The 24,756-nt window shown below is 42.9% G+C and overlaps 1 protein-coding gene across 1 annotated transcript; it reads right to left on the bottom strand.

Annotated features, from left to right (window-relative positions):
• Nucleotides 1-1,875: 1,875 nt before the first annotated feature.
• On the bottom strand, nucleotides 1,876-23,840 carry GEMIN8 (gem nuclear organelle associated protein 8). Its single transcript, XM_033115504.1, has 4 exons — nucleotides 23,707-23,840; nucleotides 16,136-16,342; nucleotides 15,093-15,537; nucleotides 1,876-5,358 (listed from the first exon to the last, which is right to left on the bottom strand). The coding sequence occupies exons 2-4, from the start codon at nucleotides 16,145-16,147 to the stop codon at nucleotides 5,102-5,104; spliced, it is 714 nt and encodes a 237-aa protein (XP_032971395.1). The 5' UTR covers nucleotides 16,148-16,342; nucleotides 23,707-23,840; the 3' UTR covers nucleotides 1,876-5,101.
• Between the last annotated feature and the right edge of the window lie 916 nt (nucleotides 23,841-24,756).

Genomic DNA, 24,756 nt, shown 5'->3' with positions numbered 1-24,756 from the left:
TAACACTGGCACGTTTCTATGAAAACTATAGACTTTATCTGGATTTCACCAGTTTTTCCATTAAGATCCTTTTTCTGTTTCAGGATCCCCAGGATCCCCCATTGCAATTAATTATCATGTCTCCTTAGACTCCTCTGTGACAGTTTCTATGTTTCCTGGCTTTTCATGACCTTGAGGGTTTTAAAGAATACTGGTCAGGCATTTTGTAGAATGTCCCTCAATTTGGGTTTATCCGATGTTTTTCTCATGACTAGACTGGGGTTATGGGTTTGGGACTACCAGAGGCGAAGTGCCCTTCTCATCACGTTGAATCACATCAGGTAGCACATGGTACCCACAGAATTGATCACTGGTGATGCTAACTTTGAGTACTTGATGACATGGTGTCTGCTAGGTTTTTCCACTGAGAGTTGTTCTTTTCCTCTTTCTGAGTCCCTAGGTTAGTCCTTACTCAGTGGGGGAGGGAGAATAAGGTGCCTCATAGAGGGGGCAATATTTACAAATATTATTTGGAATTCTTCTATAAGGAAGTTTGTCTCTTATCCCCATTTATTATTCAATCACCTATCAGTATGGACTTGTGTGATTTCTTTTATACTTTGGGTTACAATCCAATACTATGTTATATATTTTGTTGCTCAAATTGTTGCAGTTTGGCCACTGGGAGATCTTTCAGATTGGCTCCTGTGTCCCTTTGACACGCCCCAGGACTTTCCCCCATCCTCAGTATCTTAGCTTTCAATGTAAACTTTGGTTTTCTTCTCCCACCTAATCCATTAAGATTGCTTTAAAGTCCTTTGATTATAATGGTTTCCAGATTGTCAGGCCAAAGTCTACTTTTCTGTTCTTAATTTAGCAGACCTTTCTGTGACAATACTATTCATGTCTCACCTTCAAATTCCATTTCACTTTCTCAAAATTGACTATGGAATTCTCAAGCTAGAGAAAAGAGCATAATGAGTCTCCATGTATCCATCTTCCAGCTCAACAATTCTCAACATTTTGCTGATCTTGTTTGAACTGTCACCTTTCCCATGCTTTGCCACTGGAATACTTGAAAGGAAATCCAAGATAGCATATGAGTTCAACTGCAGAGTTCAGTGTTTAACAGATAAGAACTTTAAAATATATATATATACATATATACATATATATATGTATATATGTATATGTATATATATATATAGAAAACCACAAAACAATTATTATACCTAACAAATTTAATAATTCTTTAATAGTCTCTAACAGTCCATATGCAACCCCAATTTTAATAATTAATTCGTTCATATTAGGATCCATAGTCTACACATTACATCTTAGAACAGTCCCTCCCCCCTGTTCTCACCTCTTCTCCAACACACACTTCTTAAAAGTCCATTTGTTGACTAAATTTTCTGTCCTATCAAATTTCCCTGATTCTGGATTTGGCTGATTGCATCTGCACAGTGTGTTTTAACATGTTAGTCCACTCTCAACTTCCTGTAAATTGGTGCTTAGATGTAGTCTTAATTAGATTCTGATATACATATATTTGCACAAATATTTGAGATACATCTCTCAAATATCGATATTTATCTATACAAATATATACATATTTGCAAAATTATTTCATTGGTGGTGAAGTCAACTTCTTAACGTATCCCAGCAGAAGCCGTACTGTCTGGTTGTTCCACTTACGATTTTCCTTTTTGAGACACCTCTAGCTCCTGGTTTACCTCCTCTTTGTTTTTGTCATTGCTTCTCAGTTCCCTTTACAGACTCCTCTTGACCTGTTTTGAAGTCATTCTTCTTTAGGGCCCACTGTATCTGGTCCATTCCTCCTAGTCTACATATGATCCCTTTTTCCATATTCCTAAGGCTGCAGACTCTAAAGTCTGTATTTTTGATGCAGACCCTCTCCACGGAGTTCCAAACCCAAATATCCAGTGACTGACAGAATATCACAAGATGTCCTGTGAACTCTACAAACTCAGTGTCCCAAACAGAATTAATTATCCTTCTTCCCAAACAGGTTTTTCATTGTTTTCTTTATTTACCTCAATGACTAGAACCACCATCCAAGACAGAAACCTGAGCCATCCTCGATTTTTCCTCACCTACCCCAAACTGCCAAGCCACGGGAATGTCTATTTCCTCAATATCTCAGGTGTGTCCCCTCTTCTTCTCACGGCTATAGCCTCAGTTCTGAAATTTGGACAGAGTACAAATGCATTATCCGGAGTCAAACACTCTCAAACCAAGCTAGGACTAGAACCTAACCCCATGCTCCAGCATGGAATACACTGGAATCCTGCTGAGGGCTGTAAGAGGCTTCAGATTGTTCGCTGTGCTGTGCTTTGGATACATTGTGCTTTACATATATTGTAAGTATGGTTGTGGAGGCCAAGTTCAGCAGGGCGAAGCAGCTAAAAGTGGGGAGTTTAGGAGTCAGATTGTCTGGGTTTGACACACTTTCACCACTGAAAGTGAACCTGGTTAAATTGGCTAATTTCTCTGTGCTTCAGTTTCCTAATCTGCAAAACGGGAATATTCCTTCACTCCTTTTCTGAAATCCCCAACGCTCTGGAAACTGGAAGCTGTTTTTGTTGTTGTTTTGTTTTTATTTTGTTTACAACAATTTGTTTGGCAGCCAAACCTGATTTGACTCTAAGGATTTGATGACAAAACCTGCCCTGAATGGAATTAAAAGTACGTCTGAATTCTGGAACACACCTGACCTAAGTGTTTTGGAAAACAGGTTGTATACCTGTAATAATTACTTAATAGGTTTGTCATAGGTTGATTCCTAAAGAAATTAATATTTGTAAAGCTACTTGAAGAGTGTATGTCCTATAGTAATCCTTAAGTAAATGTTTGATGAATAAATATTTCATGTAACAGTTAACCCTAGAAGTGAAAAATACACTATTTTGTGTCAGAATAGATGAACTTGGGGGCCTCTAGCAAAACTGGGTGCCTACCATAGCTTTTCTGTTATAAAGAAATTAAAATCAGTGAGACAGAAAAACCCCTTTTGAATGGCACTCCAATTTTTTCCCTGCTTAGAACCATTATTGTGAAGCTGGTGTGTGTGCGCGCATCATTTGCATGCAAGTATCTCAATTTTAGTACATATGTATGCATCCATACTATTTTCCAAAAACAAAGAGTGATCTGGCCCCAGATGTCAATAGTGCTGAGGCTGAGAAGGCCCGGCCTCATCTCTCTCACATGCTCTTGCAGTGCACGAATCGCAATTATCATTGCACACCTGTCTGCCTATCCTCCTAGAACACAAGTTCCCTGGGGAAAGAGACTATGGTTTGGTTAAGTGGAATGGAAAGGAGTCAAATATTTGCTGAATAAATGAATGAACAAGTCATAAATCCCTCCTATCACAAATTATCCATGAGGCATCTTGGGAAGGGCAGGTAGGAATGAGATAAAAGAAGCCAATGCATCCATTTGAAGAGCTGACAGGGAAACATTTCTCCATATTTGGAAGAAGTTTCATATCTGGGATTTTCACTGGCTCTCCTTGGCAATTTTGAAAGACGGAGTAAATGTCAACATGTACCGAGTGGCCAGCACTGTGTGTTTTACAGGCACTAACTCAACGTGGCCCTCACAAGCATCCCACGTGAGGGATGCATTAATACCCACTTCAAGAGCAGTGAACACAGAAGCAAGTGAGAGGTGGAAGGAACTCCCACAGTCCACAGTCACAAAGCCATCAGGACTGGGACCCACATGGAGGTGTCTTTGGGGAAAGGTAGGAGAGTCCTTTGCAACGAGAAACATTTCTCTCTCAAACAGCTAAGAACCTGCTGCAATTACCGGCTTTCGTTTGTATTCGTGCCTGGATCACATCTGTTTTCTACTTAGGCATATGAGTTTAAAATAAAGAGAACTACTAAAGATTTGAGATTTTAGTCATGTGTCACCTCAGGGGAAGTTAATTCTCATTTTTGTCTGCAATACCCAAGCACAAATTGCAACTCCAGTAATAACACGAGAGCTTGGAAAAATAAGCACCTGGGGCTGATGAAAGTAATGCATTTGTCACAGGGCAGGGGCTGAAATGTGGAGCTAAGTGTTCTTAGGGAAAAACATGTCAATACTAAATCTTTTCACCAACCTTTGATGGATGTGCTAATCTTCTCAGGACAACAAGGCTCACCCTGGCACCGCACTGTAATAACTTATTTAAAAGGCAGCTGGCTTTTTAAAATGGACTGTTCCATCAATTTTCAGATTTTCATTCTCAGAAATGTATTCTCTTATTAAAACAGAATTTGCTATACAAAGAGGTCAGTTATACCTTTTATACAACAAAGGAGACTGCAGAGAGGTGAGCAGGTTTGGGAATCACTGTTCTTTACTCTCACATCTGTTTGACATTCAAAGTCTGTGGGGATGAGGCGGTAACAAAAATGTCAGACTGTTATTTTCATTCCATTAGAGCAGGGGTCCCAACTACTGCCGATAGGCCAAATCTAGCCCACGGGCCTGTTTTTATAAAAAAAAAATTATTGGAACACAGCCACACCCATTTATTTACTTACCCTCTATGGCTGCTTTCATGCTGCAAGGGTGGAACTGAGTAGTCATGACACAGACCGTGTGGCCTGCAAAGCCAAAAACATAAACTTGCTGCCCTTTATAGGACATGCATGCTGACCTGTGCATGGGAGAGAAGTGGGATTTGTCTCGCCACATGCTTGAATCATTCTCAGTGGGGCTCAAGCAGTCTGAGTGGGAGAGCACTTATTTAAGGCATCTGCCTAGTTCAGTGGGGTTCAAGATAGAAGAAAACAGAAAAAGATAGAAAACTAAGCAGTATCTCTAAGTGAGAACTTGAGTGAACTGAACACTACTGTTAACACAAAAAAGTATTTCATCTGAGGTCAAAAGAAAATCTCATGTTGGTAAAAGTGTGCGCCCTGCCGCTTCCAAGTGGCTGACATATTCCATCCACCCCTGTGATGGGCCCCTCAGACTCTGGTGAACGTGCCGATTTTTCAGTATAAAGTCCCCCTTCCCCAAGAAAACACACAGTAGGAAATGAAGAGAGCAAATCCCAAAAGAAGAGGGTGATGACTGAGGGCCCAGGCCCCAGGGCTCAGAACTTCAGTGGGATGACCGGCCAGTATTTGGGCCGCTTTCGGTCAAAGTACTTGTCAAAGCTCAGCTGCACGGCAGCCTCCATGGCCAGGATCTTGGCGGCGTCTTCCCCGTACAAGCGCTTCATCTCGGCCTGGCGCCGTTCACTGGGCCCCTCGGATGGGGCCTCCACCGAGCGGTGTGTGTTGTAGTACAGGTCATGGTCGGCGTTCACGTAGTCCTGCAGGCGCGCCTCGTCCAGCTGCTGCTGCCGCCCTGAGAACGAGCCAACACGGTGAACAGGGGAGAATTCTGCGTCTGCCACACGCGCCGCAGGCAGCCCCCCAAGTCCCGCAGCTTCCCCTTTCAAACTATGAAGCCAGGCCCAGCTGTGCCAGCTGAGATGTTCACTAGATTCTAAGGCACGATCTGCATATTCTCAACTACTTAGTTATAAAGCTCATCGTTCACTTATCTGGGTTACACACTGATAGAAAGGGCAAAAAGCCACAAGAATAGTCAGTCCAAACTATCAAACCTTTGGAAGGAGCCCTGAAAATATAGGAGAAAGTGACACAACCGGGGTTCCTCTCTTCTTCTGCCCGGCTGGCCCACAGCCTGCCCAGTGAGGAATGGCCTGTGGAGCTCACTGGGTTTGAAATGCTGTACCAGGCCAGCAGGGAAATGAAATGCTTCCTGGAAAGCCCAGTGTTGCAAGAGGTACCGTGTTTCCCCAAAAAGAAGACCGGATCTTATATTCATTTTTGCTCCAAAAGACGCATTAGGGCTTACGTTCAAGGGATGTCATCCTGAAAAATCATGCTAGGGCTTCTTTTCTGGTTAGGTCTTATTTTCGGGGAAACATAGTAGTACTTCCCACCACAAAGGAAGCGGTAGGGGAAAAAGCAGCCCTTTGGGGGAGCTATTGATTTTAGGTAACCTGGAAAAGAGCAAGTGCCAGTAACTACAGAATGGACCCGATGACCGATGACCCTGCCACATACCCCAAAACACAAATCCTACCAGGCAATGGAAAGTCAAGTGATTCAACACTTGTCCAAGGTAAAAGGGTGGAGCAAAGGCAATTCCGCAAATGGAAGGGAAACCTGACGTCTAATCTTCCTGCTCCATTAACAAAGCTGCAACTATGTGTGCAGGTCCTCACTATGGGATTTGACTTTCCACTTCACAGGTTACCTTAGTCTCATTTTCAAGTGCTACTGTTACATGCTTTCATTCCTACTAATGTAAATGGATTCCTATAAAGCAAGAAATATTTATATAATTTATTCTCCCCTCTCTATTTTTTATAACAAGTACCAATAGAACTTTTATTCTTATGTAAAGAAACACAAAAATATCAACAAAACAATGCCGCAGAATGTAAAATTTAGCCTACTTACATAGATTTGTGTAAACAACTGTCAAGAACAGAAATTGATAGTAGAATGCACACGTCAGTAGCTACTATTGCTACCCAGAGAAATGCTACTAAGCAAGGAGTGAAGATAGTTGTAGCAGATAAAACCACCATATAAATCATTCTTTCCTCGTTAAAAACAAAGTACAAGAAAGGTTAGCATGGAAGGGACCACAAAAGTGAGCAAATCAAGTGTGAACACCAAGATATTTATGTGGCTATGCACAGTCACTCTCATAAATCTTGTTCAAGTAACACCTTGGAGTTGGAGGGGAGGAGTTTTATAAACTTGGAAACATTATTAAAAATGTATGTGGCCATTTCAGTCTTAGCACATCTGCAGTTCATTTTCACATAAGGAAACAATAAATGGATATGCCAAATGACTGTCAAAATTAATACCACATAACTGTTACCTTATCCATGGAAAAGATAGACTTGACTTACTGTGAAATATAGACCTAAACAAAAATATTGACCTAATATGCAAATGAATGGGAGGTCAACAAGCATTTGTTTCTCATTTTTGGTCTTTCTGCCTCGTTTGAAACCTAAGGACGTAAGTTGTTCAGTCTTCATGGGTGTTTAAATTCTATTCCCCCACCTCCCAAGGACTGCTCTTCTGAAGGTTTGGCATTTTAATATTAGCCAGGGACAGCAGAGTCCCACCTATGAGAGCCTGGGGCCCAGGACTGATCCTGGGGCTCTCCTTTCCTTGTTGACCCGGAGGACACGGTCCCGCGTGGGGCTGCAGGGGCCTCAAGAGGTTCTCAGACGGCAGTCCTTTCACTCTCAAATTTGTCCCAAGACTATCATCAGCCTTACTGACAGATTTAGTGACACAACAGATGTTCAACTTCCTGTCTAAATCTGAGTCTCTGAGTTGAGAAGTTTTAATAAACACTGGAATCTTCACTATCTTAGTGATCTCTGCTGTTAGGATATGAGAATTTAACCTTTTTACTTTTGTACCTTTATTTTTCTTTTCTTTATAATTTAACATGGTTATAATTATGCCTCTTTCTGCTACCCTTCTGACAAAAATTCTCTTACAGATATTAAATTGGTGTCAAAATTCTATGCCGAGAGACATTTTCTCTTACTGTTGACATCTGCGGATGAAACACTGTTAATACAAAGCAAGCCCAGCTGGCAGTCCACGAAGTCTGTGCCACTTCCCAAGTTCACATGCGCGTGGGCTCCTGAGTTACCATCACTGACTGGGTTTTAGTTCTTACCCAAGGTCAGACAGTGTAAGAATAAAAGACACAGCCCTCTGCTCAGTTCTCTACTGTCTTCTTCCCGTCCAGCCTTCCTCAGGAAAATTGAAGGCCCTGTCCCCTCTCAGCCTGGCAAGAGGTTTGGAGGTTTCTCAGTTTCCTGTAAGGTGGCTAGTTGTCCTAAAACATAGATCTAAGGAGCAGAAAGCCTGTCCCCCACACTGAAATACCAGCTAGCAGCCAGGACGGACCTGTGGGAGTCACTTATGGAAGAGGGGCCGGTCCTTTATCCCCACCTCCCCAGCCCCAGGAGCACGTAATGTCTGACACAAAGCAGGTGCTCAGGAAATGATTGCTGAGAGAAAGCTCGGACAAAGGCCACACGCTAGTTTTTGTAAACAACTCCGTTTCTTCAAGATGCTGTTTAAAGAAAAATTATGACAACTCAGGGATAGAGAAACAGATGGCCAAATCACAAAGGTGCTGGGCGGAGCTCCCCTCCGGTAGGTTCCTCAGAGCCTCCAAGGCGGAGAGGCTAGGGGAGAGGGCAGGGGAAGGCACCAATGACCTGCGGTCTGATCTTCTTCCCTTACGTTTGAGTCACTTCACCTCCACTCACTCACACAATTAAAAAAAAAATGTTCGAAGTCTAGACCACAGATTTGAAAAGCAGCCGGCTTAAAACCAAATACCCTCGGACCGGCTGAAAGTACTTCCATAGGAGTATACTGACCTAGGGGACCAAGCAAGTCTGAGGACAGAATGCGCTCCTTTGAAGGCATCCGCTTATGCTGTTTTCTAGTTATTACTTCCTTCTGCCTAGTGAAAGAAAGGATTCTCAGTCACTGGCAGTTTTTCTTCCTGTCTAAACAATGTAAGGGCTCATCCAACCAGATGGAGAATCAGCTGACAGACGCAGAGAACATCACACTTCAGACACGACAGACATTCAGGTGTTTTGTCCTCGAAAGGTTGGTCGTCTTTACTGAAAACAGCTGTGGGACTTGATGTTCCCGAGCACTTTTTCTTGTAGGATACTTGGTCATGGGCATATGTTTTAATACAAATCAGAGTATCTTTAGATTTGAGCTTTGAAACAGGGTTGTACTGGGTTGAGTACTGTCCTTCCCCAAATTCACATCTACCTGAGAATGTGACCTTATTTGGAAATAGGGTCAATCCTAAATCTAACGACAGGTGTCCTTATGTGGGACAGAGAAGGACACATAGAGACACAGGGAGAGAGACACAGGGAGAAAGCCTGTAAATTGGAGCTATGCTGCCACAGCCAGCAAATGCCCGGAGCCACCAGAAGCAAAGCCCTACGGTGTTTGCAGGGAGTGTGGTCCTGCCAACACCTTGATTTTACTCTTCTGGTCTCCAGAACTGCTAGCGAATACATTTCTGTTGTTCCAAGTCACCCGGTTTGTGGTATTTGTTACAGCAGTCCTAGGAAACTGATACACGGGTTAACATGCACATAGGGTTAAAACAAGGAAACCAGTATTAAGAGGTCGGACAATTAAATTCCCAGACTTATTGCAACAATGTTGCTAACCTTTTCTGATATCAGAGGGATTATTCATTATGAATTTGTACCAACTGGACAGTTAACCAAGTTTACTATTTGGAAGTGCTGAAAAGGCTGCGTGAAAAAGACGAAAATGACCTGAACTTTTCGCCAACAATTCATGGCTCTTGCCTCAGGACAATGCACTACTAGCTCACACAGCACTGTCTGTGAGGGAGATTTTAGCCAGTAAACAAATAACTGTATTGGAACACCCTCCCTGCTCACCTGATTTGGTCCCCGGTGACTTCTTTCTTTACCCGAAGAGAAAGGAAATATTGAAAGGAAGACATTTTGATGACATTTCAGGACATCAAGGTAATACAACAACAGCTCTGATGGCCATTCCAGAAAAAGAGTTCCAAAATTGCTTGGAAGGGTGGGCTAGGTACTAGCGTCGGTGCATAGCTTCCCAGGGGGAGTGCTTTGAAGGTGGCCATAGTGACATTCAGCAATGAGGTGTGTAGCACTTTTTCTAGGATGAATCTGCGAACTTAACTGGCAGACCTCGTACATTATTAAGGAGAGGCTCTACTGGATTCCATCTGGGTTGAGGATATATAATCTGGATATTTTTTGCCTCAGTCTATACATTTACATGATGTTACCAACATAGACTAACAGTCCATAAAGGAAAAAAATATCATGGGGAGAGACTCGGACTTTAGAGAAGCTGACATAGCAGGAAAACATGCATTCAGTATTCCACAGATAATTAGCCCAAAGGCAGAACATTTTGGAGGTCAAAGTACAAAGACAAACCAGTGTTAAAGAATGTTATTTTCCCTCATTTTTCCAGGATTAGCATGTCTTTCTGATTATATTCACTGCTACACTGCCAGAATTAATGATCTTAGCACAACCGAGTGAGAGTGCAGACTTGATTTACACACAAAGGCCTCACTTCTGGGTTACCAGCAACACGCCTAGAACACAGGTGCAGACCTGGAGCCATTTCTGATGGGTCTTCCATCCTCAGCCCACATCCCTTGCTCCATGACAAATGTAATCCTGAAGTCAGTGGATAAATCACCATTTGCATTTTTAGAATAACAGTGTATTTCCATCCCTTCCTTCCATTTTTCTACAGCCTTTCTCACTGATTGGTTTTACGTGTATATGTTTGAATGTCTGGTCTAGACAAAGCACCCGCATAGTGGAACTGTGCTCAATCAGTATGATTCCACACTTGAACCTCATTGACTAAACCGAAACGGCTCACTAAACACTGGGCTGTGACCTTCGCTATATCCTCTAGGTTTTCCATACAGGGTGGGCTGAGGGAGAACCAGATGGGGTTCCAGTAGGCTGTCAGAGTCTAAACCTTCCTGCTCAGGGACATCCAAACACAATGGAGCAGAAGTCTCCCATCAAATGTATGAAAAGCACATCTGGGCCCTTTGGTAAGAACAGCACTGTGAGTGCTAAGCGGGGTGCACTTACCCCCTTCCTTTTTCCCTCCTTCCCAGTTGACCCCATCCCTCAAAGCCTAGAGCACACTCCATTTCTCCACAATGAGCCCACGGAGCCCCACCTCTGATGGCCAAGGTCACTGGCTCTACCCCCTCATTTGCAAAAGTAACCATGGACCACACCACACATGGCTCTCCTAGGTGTCATTTTTAAATTTGATTTTGTCTCCTCTTCCCACCTGGGCTTACTCTTTGTGAATATGTCCTGTTTCGACTCAACAGCTGCCCCAAAACACAGGTGGCACATACCTGATTAGCTCAAGCCCGAGACAACAGCGGTAGTGTTTGTTTCCGAGTGCTCTTCTCCATTGGGAGTGGTAACTTGCACTCATCTTCCCTCTAAGTATTAGGACAACCTTGCAGTCTCAATTGATGGTTATTTATGCCTAAAAACGGATACTTTTCTTAACCTAACAATAAACATTTCTCCTAAGAAGTAATTGAAAACAGCTGACATTTAAAACTTCACAACTTTCCCATAAGTAATGTTACCACTGAAGTTTTAAATAAGGAAATATCTCATTAGGAAATGATGACATATAACACAATCAAAAACATGCCTGTTCCCACTGCACAAAAAAAGTTCTTTAGCCTACTTAATTTTTTTGTTTTTATCATTGAAATATGTTAGAGATTATCTGGAAGAGGAGTAATCACAAGCAAGAACATGCTGTCTAGTCTAAAAGGTTTTATCTTAAGAAAATATTAAGTAAGACTCAGATGATAATGGATTATATAACATATATGTTCCTGTGGAAGGGAATAATACTGAAAAGCTAATCTTTCAAGGTTAGCTACATTTTCCCTTGCTAGTAATATTTTATAAAATTCCATGTTCGCGAAATGATTCATATTCAAAGTCGAATTTGCCCTTATTGAAGAAGTAGCTTCTAGTGGTTCAAAGAGCAAAACAGAACAACTTTAACCGAGTATTCACACTACTCAGGTCCCTTTTCTCCTTATTAAACATTTCGCAGCTGTGCATGTAACTAAACCTCCATGAATGTTTCTAGTAAAGGTAATGGACCGGAAAGTACCCTGGGCGTTCAGATGCCTCACATCTGAATCCCATCATTCATTACTGCTTGAAGGAACACATATTCAGCGTACACACCACCAAAAGTGCTGGGGAACAAAATCGTGCTGGTGAACTGTTCCCCGTTATTTTGTTATTGGGGGTGCAGGGTCAGCCCCAGCAGCTTCTCCTAACAGAGACCAAGTCTTTAGCAGTAAGATTCTGGCAGCACAGCCTGTTCTCACCCTCGCCACACAATTCCCACATCTCCCAGGGACCTCATAATCCTTTCAGAGCAGACTGCGAGACACCAAAGCATGGCAGAGACACTGGGACAAGTGGTTTTGAGTTTTCCTACAACTACACATTTTAAAAAGCACAAAGATACGGAAGCTTGATGCGCTCAGTGCTGTTATTAGTAATGTGCAAGTGGGTTCATTTTTCCAGCCCAAGTATTTTACTGGAGTAAGAAAGTCCTGCAAACAGAACTAAAACTTGTGCGAATGACTACTGGGATGGAATTGTGTTAATGACGAAATTTGACACTCAAACTTTAATTCTTTCCGAGTTTGATAAGTGCTGCCTAGAGCAGAAATACATGACGTTTTTTGAAGTTATAGGACATCTTTATAAAAAATGTCCAGAGTCTCCATCAAGCACTAATCAATACAAACAGTTATCAGAGGAAAACCAGTTTGTGGTTAATAAGCCACAATAAAGGGTGAGTTATCGGCAACGAACCGTAACAACTAGCCTTTCCTGAGCACTGACTTGGTACCGAGCACTGTTCTATAACTTTTCTCTCATTATCTCACTTAATCCTTATAATTACCACCCCATTAATTAGGACCCGCATTTCACAGCTGAGGAGATTGAGGCACAGACCAGTTAGGGCAGGTGGCCCACAAGAGGATAAGAACCTCCAGATGGTAAGGGGTGCGACCCCGTGATTGGAGTGGTTCTGCCACAGCTGCCTCTGTACAATGTTACTAACAATAATGTAAATACCGGAAAGTAAGGTTAAGGATGGAGGTTGTAAGGGTTTTTGTAAAATTCCCTTTCTTATTGGTTTGCTCTCTAGATCACAGTAAAACAAATACACACATTTTCGTCACAGAGATGGTAAGACCTGTCCAATTCACTTTATGTTCCAGTCACAGACCACATTTGGGAACAAAGATAATTCTCGTACGGTGATGGGATTAGTTTCCTAGGGCTGCCATCCCAGCCTACCACCAGCTGGGTGGCTTAGAACAACAGAAATGTGTTGTCTCCCAGGTCTGGAGGCCAGGAGGCCGAGATGAAGGTGTCGGCAGGGCCGTGCCCCCTCTGAAGGGCTAGGGCAGGATGTGCTCCAGGCCTCTCCCAGCCTCCGGGAGTTCCTTGGCTCGTAGCAGCAGAACTTGATCGTCACATGGCGTTCTCCCTGCGTGTCTGTCTCTGTGCCTAAAATTTTCCCTTAAGGTCAAGTTGAGCACTTTGTGAGGTAAGATGTGAAAACCTGTCATTCATTCAAAATAATATTAAGTGCCAGGTACCACGTAGCAGATAATTTTCATGACTATTTTTACCTACCTAGGATTTTATCTGACAGGGGCAAGAGGAACAGGGATGGTTCTTAACCATATCTGTAACTGATCTGCTTACAGTGGAAGAACTATATAAAAATATTTCATTATTTTATTTTCATTTTATTCATATCTATTTTTTATTGAATAACTATATCAGCAGATAATACAGCTAAATTAGCAGATAATTCAAAATAGCCTTTGATGACTGGGGTTTGCTCCCATCCTTAATTATAGCTTCCATCATAAAAGTAACAATTTCGTAGTGGAAAAACATGTTATTCTATCTTCTGGTAAGGGCAATAGAAATAACCTCTATATCCATCATATTTTCTTTTTCAAAAGTAACAAATAGCACTGCAACCACATGTGGACATGGTCCAATGCCTACTCTCCCTTATGTGTCAAACTAATGGTTATTTCGTATGTATTTTGAAAAAAGATAAAATTTATTTCTGGAGATCAAGGAAAGAAATGTATTCTATGTGTAATATAAAGTACTGCTTTAAAAATACTTATTTAGATATGCTTTCTAATACACATCAAAGAAGTAAACAGTTCAATCAAAAGAAGGGAAGTAAGAAAACCTGAGTGAGTAGTTTAGTGAAGAATCAGGGCAAAGACACCAAAGGGCATGACAGTTTATACAAAGCCCATCGCTCAGTGCCTGGCCCCCAGCGGGGATCAAGAAATGCTAGCCCATCATTATGAAAATATGGATCATTCAAGATGGAAATGAAACTCGCCCATTCCCAGGCTTCTATGTTTCTGTTCATTAGAGAATTATAGGTAAAATGTCATATAATTAGAACTCAATACAAACATTATTGAGACTGGCTACTTGTTATAATAAAGAAAAGCATCTGTATATCTGTTAGAGACACTTAAAATGTAAATGGTGTGGTAATTTTAATAGTAAGGAGAGCACCAAAAGCAGTTCTAGCTCTTTGTACTGAATTAGTCAGAAATTAAAAAAAGAAAATTCCTGCGTTCTCACTGAAGATATAAGGCCATTATCATAATTCTCTAACCCCAGGGACAGACTGCCTCAATGCAGGATCAAACCTGAAAGTTTAAGTACTAGGCATTTTGTTATTCTATTTAGGTTCACACTGAGCTCAACTCTGAAGGGAGCTAATACTTAAGATTTGGCAGCTCTGGAGCACCAGGAAGTCTCAGAGCTGTGCACCAGTGAGCTGGCAACGGAACCTAGCAGTGTCAGGGATAAAACCTAATCCCTAAGTTTGTACTTGAGGAAGGAGCACAGGAATCAGAGTCAGGCAGACGTTGGTTTGAATCCTAACAGCAAATTATTAGCTGTGGACCACAGAACAAGTCAATTCACCTTCTGAAGGCCCCCTTCCTCATTTGGAAAATGGGTTTAATACCTTGAAGGCCTGTTGTGTAGATGAGGGGACACATGCAGGCACACGCAGACACGTGTGCTTGTGCACGCACACGCACACTCTCCATCTGGTGGAGTCTCTAATGGTTAATAAATGGCAGAAATACTATCAGGATAAGCTTTGTTCTAGAACTGAAAAAAAAGTCCTGTATGAAAATAGCTCTGGAAACTAACAGAATTGAGCTGCAACATCACCGTGGCTGTCCCAGGCTTACGACTGGATTTGGAATATTATCTGTACCCAATGGAGGAGTTAGGAAATAACGTGGTAGATTAGGGAAGGTAAAACTGCAAAGGCAGGGCGGGGGGAGGGAGCCTGCGGACACAGCCGTGCACTTACGCCGCTCCTCCCGGTGCCGCTCGGTCTCCGCGAAGTACTGGCGGAGCTCCTCCGTGATCTCCATGTTGCTCAGGTCGCACTCTACTTCGTCGTCGTCGTCGTCTGACTCGCTCTCCATCTCGTCTGCGTCCCCAGCTTGGTCATCTCCTGCGCTGCCCTGCGGATGCTGCCCACACGGCGGAGCCTGGGAATAACCGCAGGGGGCGTGCTGGGAGGCCGACGGATGGTCATAGAGGGACTGAGGAGGCTGGCCGTCTTCGGCATAAGAGCCCTGGGGAAAAGCTGGGGGACCCAAGTACCATGGGGAGCTGACATAGGACTCCATGGCCTTCCGATAGGCATTCTGGTGGCTTCGCATCCAAGCCATTGCTTGATAATAATGTTGCCAGTATCTCGCATATATGGGATGAGAAGACCAACACTCGGTAGGTTTCGATGATGCCTCCTACAAAATAAAGGGAGGTGCAGGCTAGACACCACCATTCATCCTCAAGAGAAATCTTCATGTGTTGAATCAACACACATTTACTGAGTGTCTACTGAACAGCTACTCTGCATTCGGGTGCTACTGGGTCACAGGACATGACAGGTCCGTGTCCACAATGGACACGGAGTGTATGCACACTTGCTCTGAAGTACGTATACAGGAGGTATGCGCGGGCCAGTTGGTTGGAGGTTCTGGCCGTGAAAAAGTGGGATAGAGGCTGGTAATGATCACCTTTGGATAAGATGCAGGGAGCGATACGGCTGCGTCTAGCATCTTGGCCCTTTCTTCCCACTGTAATTAGCAACTCGTGCCAAGAACCACACGGACCCGGGAATGTGATGCCCTCCGGTCCCACCCTCTCCGCCCCCTAAACTCTTGCTGGTCCAGCCTCGTCTGCAGTGCCTGGGACAAGAGACGTGGGGCAAGACACTCGGTGGCACTTCTACTTTTTGTTGGCTGATGTATTTCTCTGGTCTTCTCCACCACGGAATGAGAACACCAAGACTTTAAAGGCTAAAATTCACTTTTCTTAAAAGTTAAAAAAAAAACACCTTACCTCTGCTTCCATCTCTGATTGTGAGACTCCAAATGGACACCCAAACTAGGAGAGAACAAGCACAGTGCAAAGGTCTGGTTAGCACAGGTGTGTGACGTTCATGGCTATTTTGGGGTTTCCAAAGCAGTTCCTCAGAGCGCCTCCTCTCCACACAACTTACCCACTACAGGCCGGCTGGCACCTGGGCTCGACCGTGGTGACCGTGGTCTGAAAAGGAGGAAATGGTTAATGTTGAAAATTGAGATGCTAAATGACTTTTTTTTTTTTAAAGATATAACCTAAAGGGAACCACTCCCATTCTTTTTAAATATAAGCTTTCAAATAGGGTATTTCCAAGACGGCTGACATGACCTTCTGTAAATTTACCTTAAACTTGGCCCACATTTCCTGTTCATTGTTCTAAATTCAGGAAAACTCTCTCTCTCTTTCTCCCTCCCCCTCTCTCTCTCTCTCTGAATGTAAACTGGAAGAAAGCTAACAAACACTGTGAAAACATAAGCACAAATTAAGTTCCCGTTACTTTTAAACTATAATTTGAAGGTTTAAAACATGAGCAATTATCTGAAAACCTGGCTAACTGCTATGTGCTTTACAGGCTCCTGAAGAAAACATATAACAGTCAATACAATCCAGGGGCTAACCACCCAGAAGTAAAACTAACACAAATGAAATTATGAAAGAAATCAGTCCACACTTGAGCGTTAAACTGTAAGGTGCAGCCTTAAGTGGGTAATTCACTCCAGCCAGGTTTCATCTTTCTATCACTGAAAATCTGAATAGCTTTCGGAGAGTCTGCAGTACATAAGGATATTAAAGTGAACTCCATGTGTGTCTTAATCAAATTTGTTTTAGAGATTAACAAGTAGCATAGGAATTAAATTAGAAAAGTCTCGGAGACATTTGAATGTCTTCTGGAGATTAAGAGTGTTGAATCCCGACTTCTCTGCCTTATGAAATATACTTAGAGCCCAAGTCATGGGAACATTAATTATCCCAAACTGGGAAGTCTGACAGCCTCAAATATGTAATGAACATTATTGTGATTGAACAGTCCTACAGACCTCAGAAAATCCTGTTTTTATGTATAATTGGGAAAATCCAGGCTGCCTTTAAAAGTAATACCAACATTCTGAAAATGCACGAGATGGATTATGAGAGGCTCCACTTTGCGGCGTGAGAAGTGTAGGCAGATGCGATAAAGTAGGCAACTGTTTAAGTAAAGTTCAAGTGTAATCCATCATGTTTGCCAGGCTGCTCAAATGTCAATGGCTGTGATTAAAAAGGGGGAGGGAGTGCTAATTTGAGGAGCGGTTACTTATTTTGATTCAACAAATAATTTGATAGAACGGCTGCCATGTTACACTGCCTCAGAGATCATGCAAAGCACACTCTGAGCTTTTGCAAGAAAGAAGCTAGGACAATGAGCTGAGATGACTGAAGAAAGGCAACTCCAGCATTTGGACCAGAAGCAGCTCTGATTCAGCCGAGTGTGCCAACTATCTATAAAGTATAACAACCAGTATATAAAGTATCTATATCTATAAAGTACATCGACTAATCAGCTGAAGGGCTAGACTCTTTGAAGACCCAAGCCATTAAGGAAAGATGAACTTATATTAATGATCGAATACAGACAACTCTGTCATCGATTTTAGTCTGATTATGCTTTCTGCATTGTTTTGGACACTGGGACGCTTATAATCAAATCTGCTGCCATCCTCCAGCAAGTTAGAGTCCTGGGGCTGTACGTTGAATATGCTCATTTCATCCTTGGCTTTATAATTTTCCTTCTCAAACTCCCAAACCTATGTATCATATCCTTGTACATTTTAAGTATTTTTAAGATTCCTAAAATCCTATAGGCAATTAGAAATAGTTCCTGAGAATGAATGACAAATTAATCAATTAATCTCTCAAAAATCAAGTAAGATGAAGTATATCTAAAGCAGGGGTGTCCAAACTGCGGCCTGTGATCCATTGTTAATTGGCCCGCAGCAAATTCCAAAAATATATTTAGTTTACTTAAATAAACCAGGTGAGGCAAGACGTACTTCACCTCGAGTGAGTGGCCCGGCTGTGTGTGTATTTTACCGCATATGGCCCTTGGGGAAAACCGTTGAGAAAAGTTTGGACACCCCCGATCTAAAGGAATAGCAGCTTATATAGAGCTTTATAATTATTAGTAACTTGCTATTTCCAGGATTCAAATGCTGGTATTTTATGCCAGCAAATTTTTTCTATAAAGGGCCAAATAGTAAATATTATGGGCTTGTGGGCCACATACAGTTTCTGGCACATATTCTTCATACTCTTCATTTAAAAACAAAAAACAAAAAAGCCAACCCTTTCAAAATGTAAACACCATTCTTAGTTTATGGTCAGTACAAAAAACAAGCCATCATTTGCCCAGCTCTGTTTTATGTTAATACATTGTTAAGCTGTATAGACTCTGCCCTCAATATGCTGGACGTTCTAATGGTTCCTCACTTTCCCCTTGGAAATCAGTGGAGAAATTTCGAGATTCTCACACTTAGAAGACTTAGTGGAAGCAACAGAAATGGGATTATGAACAACAGCAATCTTGGTGACCAATTCCTAATATTTGGGAAAAAGAATTGTCTCCATGACTAAAGCAAAGTGGACCACTGCTTTTCTTTTTTTTTTAAATTAAAAGTTTATTGGGGTGACAATTGTTCAATTGTTAGCAAAGTTACATAGAGTTCAGGTGTACAGTTCTGTATTACATCATCTATAAATCCCATTGTGTGTTCACCACCCAGAGTCAGTTCTCCTTCCATCCCATATGTTTGATCCCCCTTACCCTCATCTCCCACCCCCCACCCCCCTTACCCTCTGGTAACCACTAAACTATTGTCTGTGTCTATGAGTTCTTGTTTCTCATTTGTTTGTCTTGTTCTTTTGTTGTTTTTGGTTCATATACCACATATCAGTGAAATCATATGGTTCTCTGCTTTTTCTATCTGACTTATTTCGCTTAGCATGATATTCTCAAGATCCATCCATGTTGTCACAAATGGTCCTATTTCATCTTTTCTTACCGCCGAATAGTATTCCACTGTGTACATATACCACAACTTCTTTATCCATTTATCTATCGAAGGACATTTTGGTTGTTTCCATGTCTTGGCCACCATAAACAAAGCTGCAATGAACATTGGAGCACACGTGTCTTTATGGATAAATGTTTTCAGATTTTTGGGGTAGATACCCAGGAGAGGGATTGCCAGGTCATATGGCAATTCTGTTTGTAATTTTTTGAGGAACCTCCACACTGCCTTCCATAGCGGCTGCACCACAAACGGGACCATTTCTTAAAGATTTACATAGACCTTTAAAGACAAAAAACAAAAACAAAACAACAAAAAAAACCCAACCCCAAACTCCTGCAAAACAGTATCAGTGGACAGGGCTTAGATTGCATATGCGGTGCCATTTCTGATGGAGACCCTACCAGCTGCCATGTGCTAGACAATGACCTAACGAGGACAGGAAGCAGGAGAGACTTCCCAGTGTCTGTTCCCTGGAAGAAGGAATACATACCCTTGCCTGCTAACCGCATCAGTTAGTTCCCAAGGGAAGGGGAAAACCTCCTCTAAAAAAGGGTCCTGTTCACTTTTTAAAGCTGGTTACTCTTTCCCCACAGAATGCGTAAGGACCTAATAAAAACGCCTGCGTTTCTGAAAGGCCAACATTAATTCTACACATTATAGCAACACCACCATCAGACACCAGCAATCTCAAAGAAAAGAGGGCTATGGTCCCAGCATATTCAGTTCTCTTTAATTTTATCTTTCATTCCCTACCTCCCTAGGAGTGTCTCCAACTCTTTTATGGCACACTTCATGAACTGAACAGCAACTTTTCCCCTACTGGGATGGTGGAGCGGAAAGAAGAGATTGGCAATGTCAGGACAGGCCGGGATCCACAGCTCTACCAGCCGGGCAGCCGTCCCCAGTGAGTACAATGGCATCATAGCTACTACCCAGCTGAGCTCAGACAGAGACTGAATTCATTGTCTGTCCTCAAACACCAGAGAAGGAAGGAAAAAAAACAGCATTGAGGTCATTCACTAAACACTGCCGAGCCCACAGGCAATACAGCGTCTCTGAGTCTTCAACAATGTATTCTCCCATAAAGCCTTTCTGAAAAAGCACACTCATTCTTCAATGAATCTGCTTCTCCTGGAAGATACATTTTTAAATGCAAAAAATATACATGAACAACAGACAAGAGTTTGTAGTTTTCAATGGATACACTGTGCTATTTCCATCAAGTTATTTAAAAATTCCACAAATAAGTAATGTGGCTTTGTTGAAAGGTAGTAACGCTGCATATCTTCTTTTCGTTGCATATTTATATTCTTGTAAATATAGGATCTAGGATGTGTCACAGAAACCAGATAAATAAAAACATCACAAATGCCACTCAAAGTGATAATGCAACTGGACTTTGCTATCTTCCTTTTCCACTAGAGTTCTGAAAATGAAATACATGAAAACTCATGTGCTTTGATTTTTGCACAGAAACACATAAAACATCAATCATTAAATAAGTTATGTTAGCGAAAGCCCTGACAGTCAAACCTTTCCTGTAAGGCTCCCATAGATTTGGTTCTCGGAGCCAATCAGATAATTTGAGGGGTCTAACAGGTAGAAGGAAGGGTGTCTGCTGCAGATAGCTCAAATAAAGGTATGGTGAGAAATCTAAATAACATAAATGGAGTCATATGTGGTTCTAAGGAATCTCTGTATATGCAGTAATAACCCTATTGGAGAAGATATCTTCCAATAATGCACACACTGGAACTTCCTCCACTAAGATAAACAATAAAAGGAGGTTTTCTGAGAGCACTGCTTCCTGTCCCCACCCCCAGCCGCGTGATAAGGCTGGCAAGCTCATCTGGCTTGACGCCCTCCTGGTCCCTGCTTAGTGAGTTGGACATCAAAGATGGTTCAAGTCTGAATGGCCTTCTTCCGCCCTCAGTAGTCCAAGCTCCATCTTTCGGCTGGACACAGGCCTCTCACAAGTGCACATGCTACCATGTTCGGAAAGCCTGCACCTCTCCACTGTTAAAACTGATGGGCGAGGGAGCCCCCAAACTGAGTTTCATTTCCTTTTTATTCTCTCAACCCCAACCCCAATGGGTTGTCGCAATAAGAAGTGAAATATGAGGACACTTGTAAACAAAGTTACCCTCTGACTGAAAAACACAACAGGCAATGGGATAGCTGAAAATTGGGATAACTGAAAAGGACATAATAATAATACAACTCAAAAGAAGAAATAGATAAGACCGCTTCTCTGCAAGTTTGTCTTTCATCCAGCAAAACCTAGTGTGACCTTAAAGGGATCCGGTTGAATAGGCAGGTAATACAAGTTAAGAGCCTACCAGCAAAAACCACTAATTTAAAGTGGTTAAGACCACCAGTAGATTTCAGGAGCCTTACGTAAGGCAGGGACTCAGCTCCCGCTCCCCCCGTAAGAACACAGGACATGGTGAGGCCAAAAAGGAACACCCACGGAGCCATAGATAGGGGAGTCATACCACTATATTCTCACTGGCGGCTGGTCGAGACAGAAAAGCAAAAATCCGCCAGTACCCCAACGAGGGGTCTTCCTGCACCCCAGTCTCGCTAGTGGCCGGGCGAGACACAGGAAGTAGGATCAACACAATCAGCAACCCACAATCTGCTTGCTAGCCGCACTTGCTAGCTGCAAGTCTGCGCTTGCTGGCATAGCCACGGCAATTACATTAGTGGCTAATGGCTGACTGGTTACAGCTGAAGGCCAACTAGTTACAGGTGATGGCCATTGAATAAGCGAGCCAGCACCTTTCCACGTGAGGTCGAGAGCCTGGAAACTGCTCTCTGGGACTCTGTCCCTACACCTTATTTCAAGTTTTACTTCTATTAACACATACATGGTAATTGCATGTTAACCTCTCTTTTCTGAATATATGCCCCACTCATTTGGGCGTTTAATCAATTACCTGTAGCCATGGATTCTGCGATCTATTTCTTTTAAATTTCCTACTTTCCTTCCAGCATAAAAATCATAGCTAATATTTCCTGCCCTTAGATGTTGTTGGGATTGTAGTTTCCTGATAACACTCTCTCCTCCTACCTGTATCCTCCCTAAAATCACTGAGTAGCTAGTGACTGAAATAACTCTGATTATAAAGCTCCGAATCCTTTCAGAAAGCAGACATTTAAACACATTAATGTTTTCAAAGATATTTTCAATTCATCTAACGTTTGACCAACTACAGTTATACATTTTTCACTTGTTCACTTTTTTTACTGTTCTACAGCTGGATTTCCTACTGTAGAGCAGGAGTTCCAGGAGTTCAGCACCTAGTTTGTAAACTCTCCAACCTCGACTCTAGCCTTGTTCAATTGCCCCCATCCTTCTCATCTCACCCTATCCTTCAATGGTGGATCCTAAGAAACACAATAATCCTTCACCATCTGTAAAACAGTTTTAGAATGAAAACTTCTCTCTGGGGCTTTAGTATGTATACCTTCCCAGCACAGCAATGAACACACAGAGGGGTTTTGTACACTTTACAATGAACTTGCCTTCAGTTACATCTGTCCCAAATTACTATCAATCTTTTAAGAAAATACAGTTTTCTGTTCACACTGCCACACCACAAGGACTTACTTTTATAAACTATATAAGTTGTATTTTTAAAGCTTATCCCACCCCAATTCATGGGAGAGTAAATAACCCCAGAAGTGTTATTTGCGTTATTGATCTTTGGTCTGGACTTGAATGTTGTTCTGACTTCAGGTGCAAAATAGCTGAATAAAGAACCTAGCCTGTGAAACAACTTTAAAAATTATTCCTGAAAAAAAAAACTTGTTCATAACCATCCGATCTGTACTAAGGGACTCTGGATTTCAAAGCTAAAAGGTACTTTGTTGGGTATTGGTTCAACTCAATTACTGAGGAAGAAAAATCGGCAGACATTCTCTACCTCCACAGGTAAGGCGCTTAAAAAAACGCACGTGCAAATGTTCTCCAGATAACTTCCACCAAACCCCCTAACCTCCCAGAGATCAAAGTGCAGGAGAAAAGAAAGAAAACCCCACATTATGAGTAGACGGGCCAATATCCTAGACATCCCTCTAAGCATGAGGCTGCCCTGGGCGGTCTTCTGTTCAGATAATAGGCTGGATGGGCAAAGTACAAATTCACCTTCCAGACCTGGCTTAATAGTGTTACCACCGGCACAGAAGAATCACATAGGGAGCTTTAATGAAAATACCGATGCCTGGGCCCCACTTCTGGAGATTCGAATTTAATTGGTGTGGAACGGGAGTCCGGGCACCAGATTCTTAAAAGTCACCTGATGCACGGCAGAGCTGAGAGCCTGTGGAACCAGTCTCTCCTCACAAATAACCAACAATGATTTAGAATCTCTAGGTCCTCTGGGCCCACGTGACACCCAAGCCCGCGGCTCTCCGAGCCTCAGAGGAAGCCAGGCTCCGGGGCCTCCAGGCTCCACTTTCACTTCCCAAAGAAAACCCAGCCATCCCGGGAGTCACCTCGTGGGCGCGTAGCTTGCTGATCCTGGGCGATGGGCTAGCAGGGGCCTACTTCCCGTGGGGCGGCAGAGGGGACGTGAGTGGGAGGGGCTATTGCCGGGGCGACCAGACGTGGGCTTCCGGTTCGGGTCACGTGTTACTGCGCGCCGGACGTCCCGCTCGTGACGCAGTGGACGCCACGTCCGCGTCGCGTTCTGCATCACGCTGGGGGCCGGGCACAGGATGAGGATCCGCCTCTCGGGCGGAGCGTGGGCGTGGCGGGTGGAGCGTGGGAATGGCGGGCGGAGGCTGGTAGGGGCGGAGGACTTGGGTGCTGCGCGTGGGCCGCGGCGCTAGGGCCGGGACCCGGACTGGTGTCCGGATCGGGAGGCGGTATCTACGCCGACGAATGTGGCGGGGCGGGAAGATGAGGTCGTTTCTGTACGGCCCCGTCCCCGCCACAGTTCGTTGGCCTTTGACTTTTCGCCCTTCTCTCAGCGGAGGGTGGTCGTGGCTCAGGGGGAAACGGTCGGGCTTTGGAAATAGAGCCACCCAGATCTGACTTTGAGTGCGATCTAGCGCTTAGTTTATTAACCTCCCGAGACTCAGGTTCTTGCCCATAAGATGTGAATAATACCTAGTGCACAGTGCCTGGTGCGTTAGAGCAGACAAATAGTTGCCATTAACATTTTTATCATGACAATCATTATCAGCAGTATCTGCCCTGTTAGCATCGCAGGGGATTCATTAATAACCAAGTGTAAACCACTCCAAGTCTAAGCAGCATATATTTTCTGGGGTAACTTGGCAAAATGCAGCAAGAGCCCTAAAAGGGGGCATACTTCTGTCCTAGAATTTTCATTGCTTGGAATTTATTCCAAGGAAAAACCGTTGTAAACCGGATGCTCATTGCAGAATTATTTTAAGTGAAAATGCCTAATAGGAGATGTCGAAGTCAATTAGGCAAAATGACCGGCATGGACATTATTACCGTGTTCTTCCTGTACTATAGAAGAATCAAATAGCACAGAGAATGTTAACTCTAACAAACACGTACTGGATGCCACTATC

This window comes from Rhinolophus ferrumequinum, chromosome X (genome assembly GCF_004115265.2).
Source record: "Rhinolophus ferrumequinum isolate MPI-CBG mRhiFer1 chromosome X, mRhiFer1_v1.p, whole genome shotgun sequence".
NCBI lineage: Eukaryota > Metazoa > Chordata > Mammalia > Chiroptera > Rhinolophidae > Rhinolophus > Rhinolophus ferrumequinum.
This window is presented reverse-complemented; position numbering and strand designations above follow the sequence as displayed.

Coding starts and splice junctions, on each gene's coding strand:
- GEMIN8 (XM_033115504.1), bottom strand. Junction 5,359..15,092: donor GCGGCACCGGGAGGAGCGGC/GTAAGTGCACGG, acceptor GCTCGTTCTCAG/GGCGGCAGCAGCAGCTGGAC.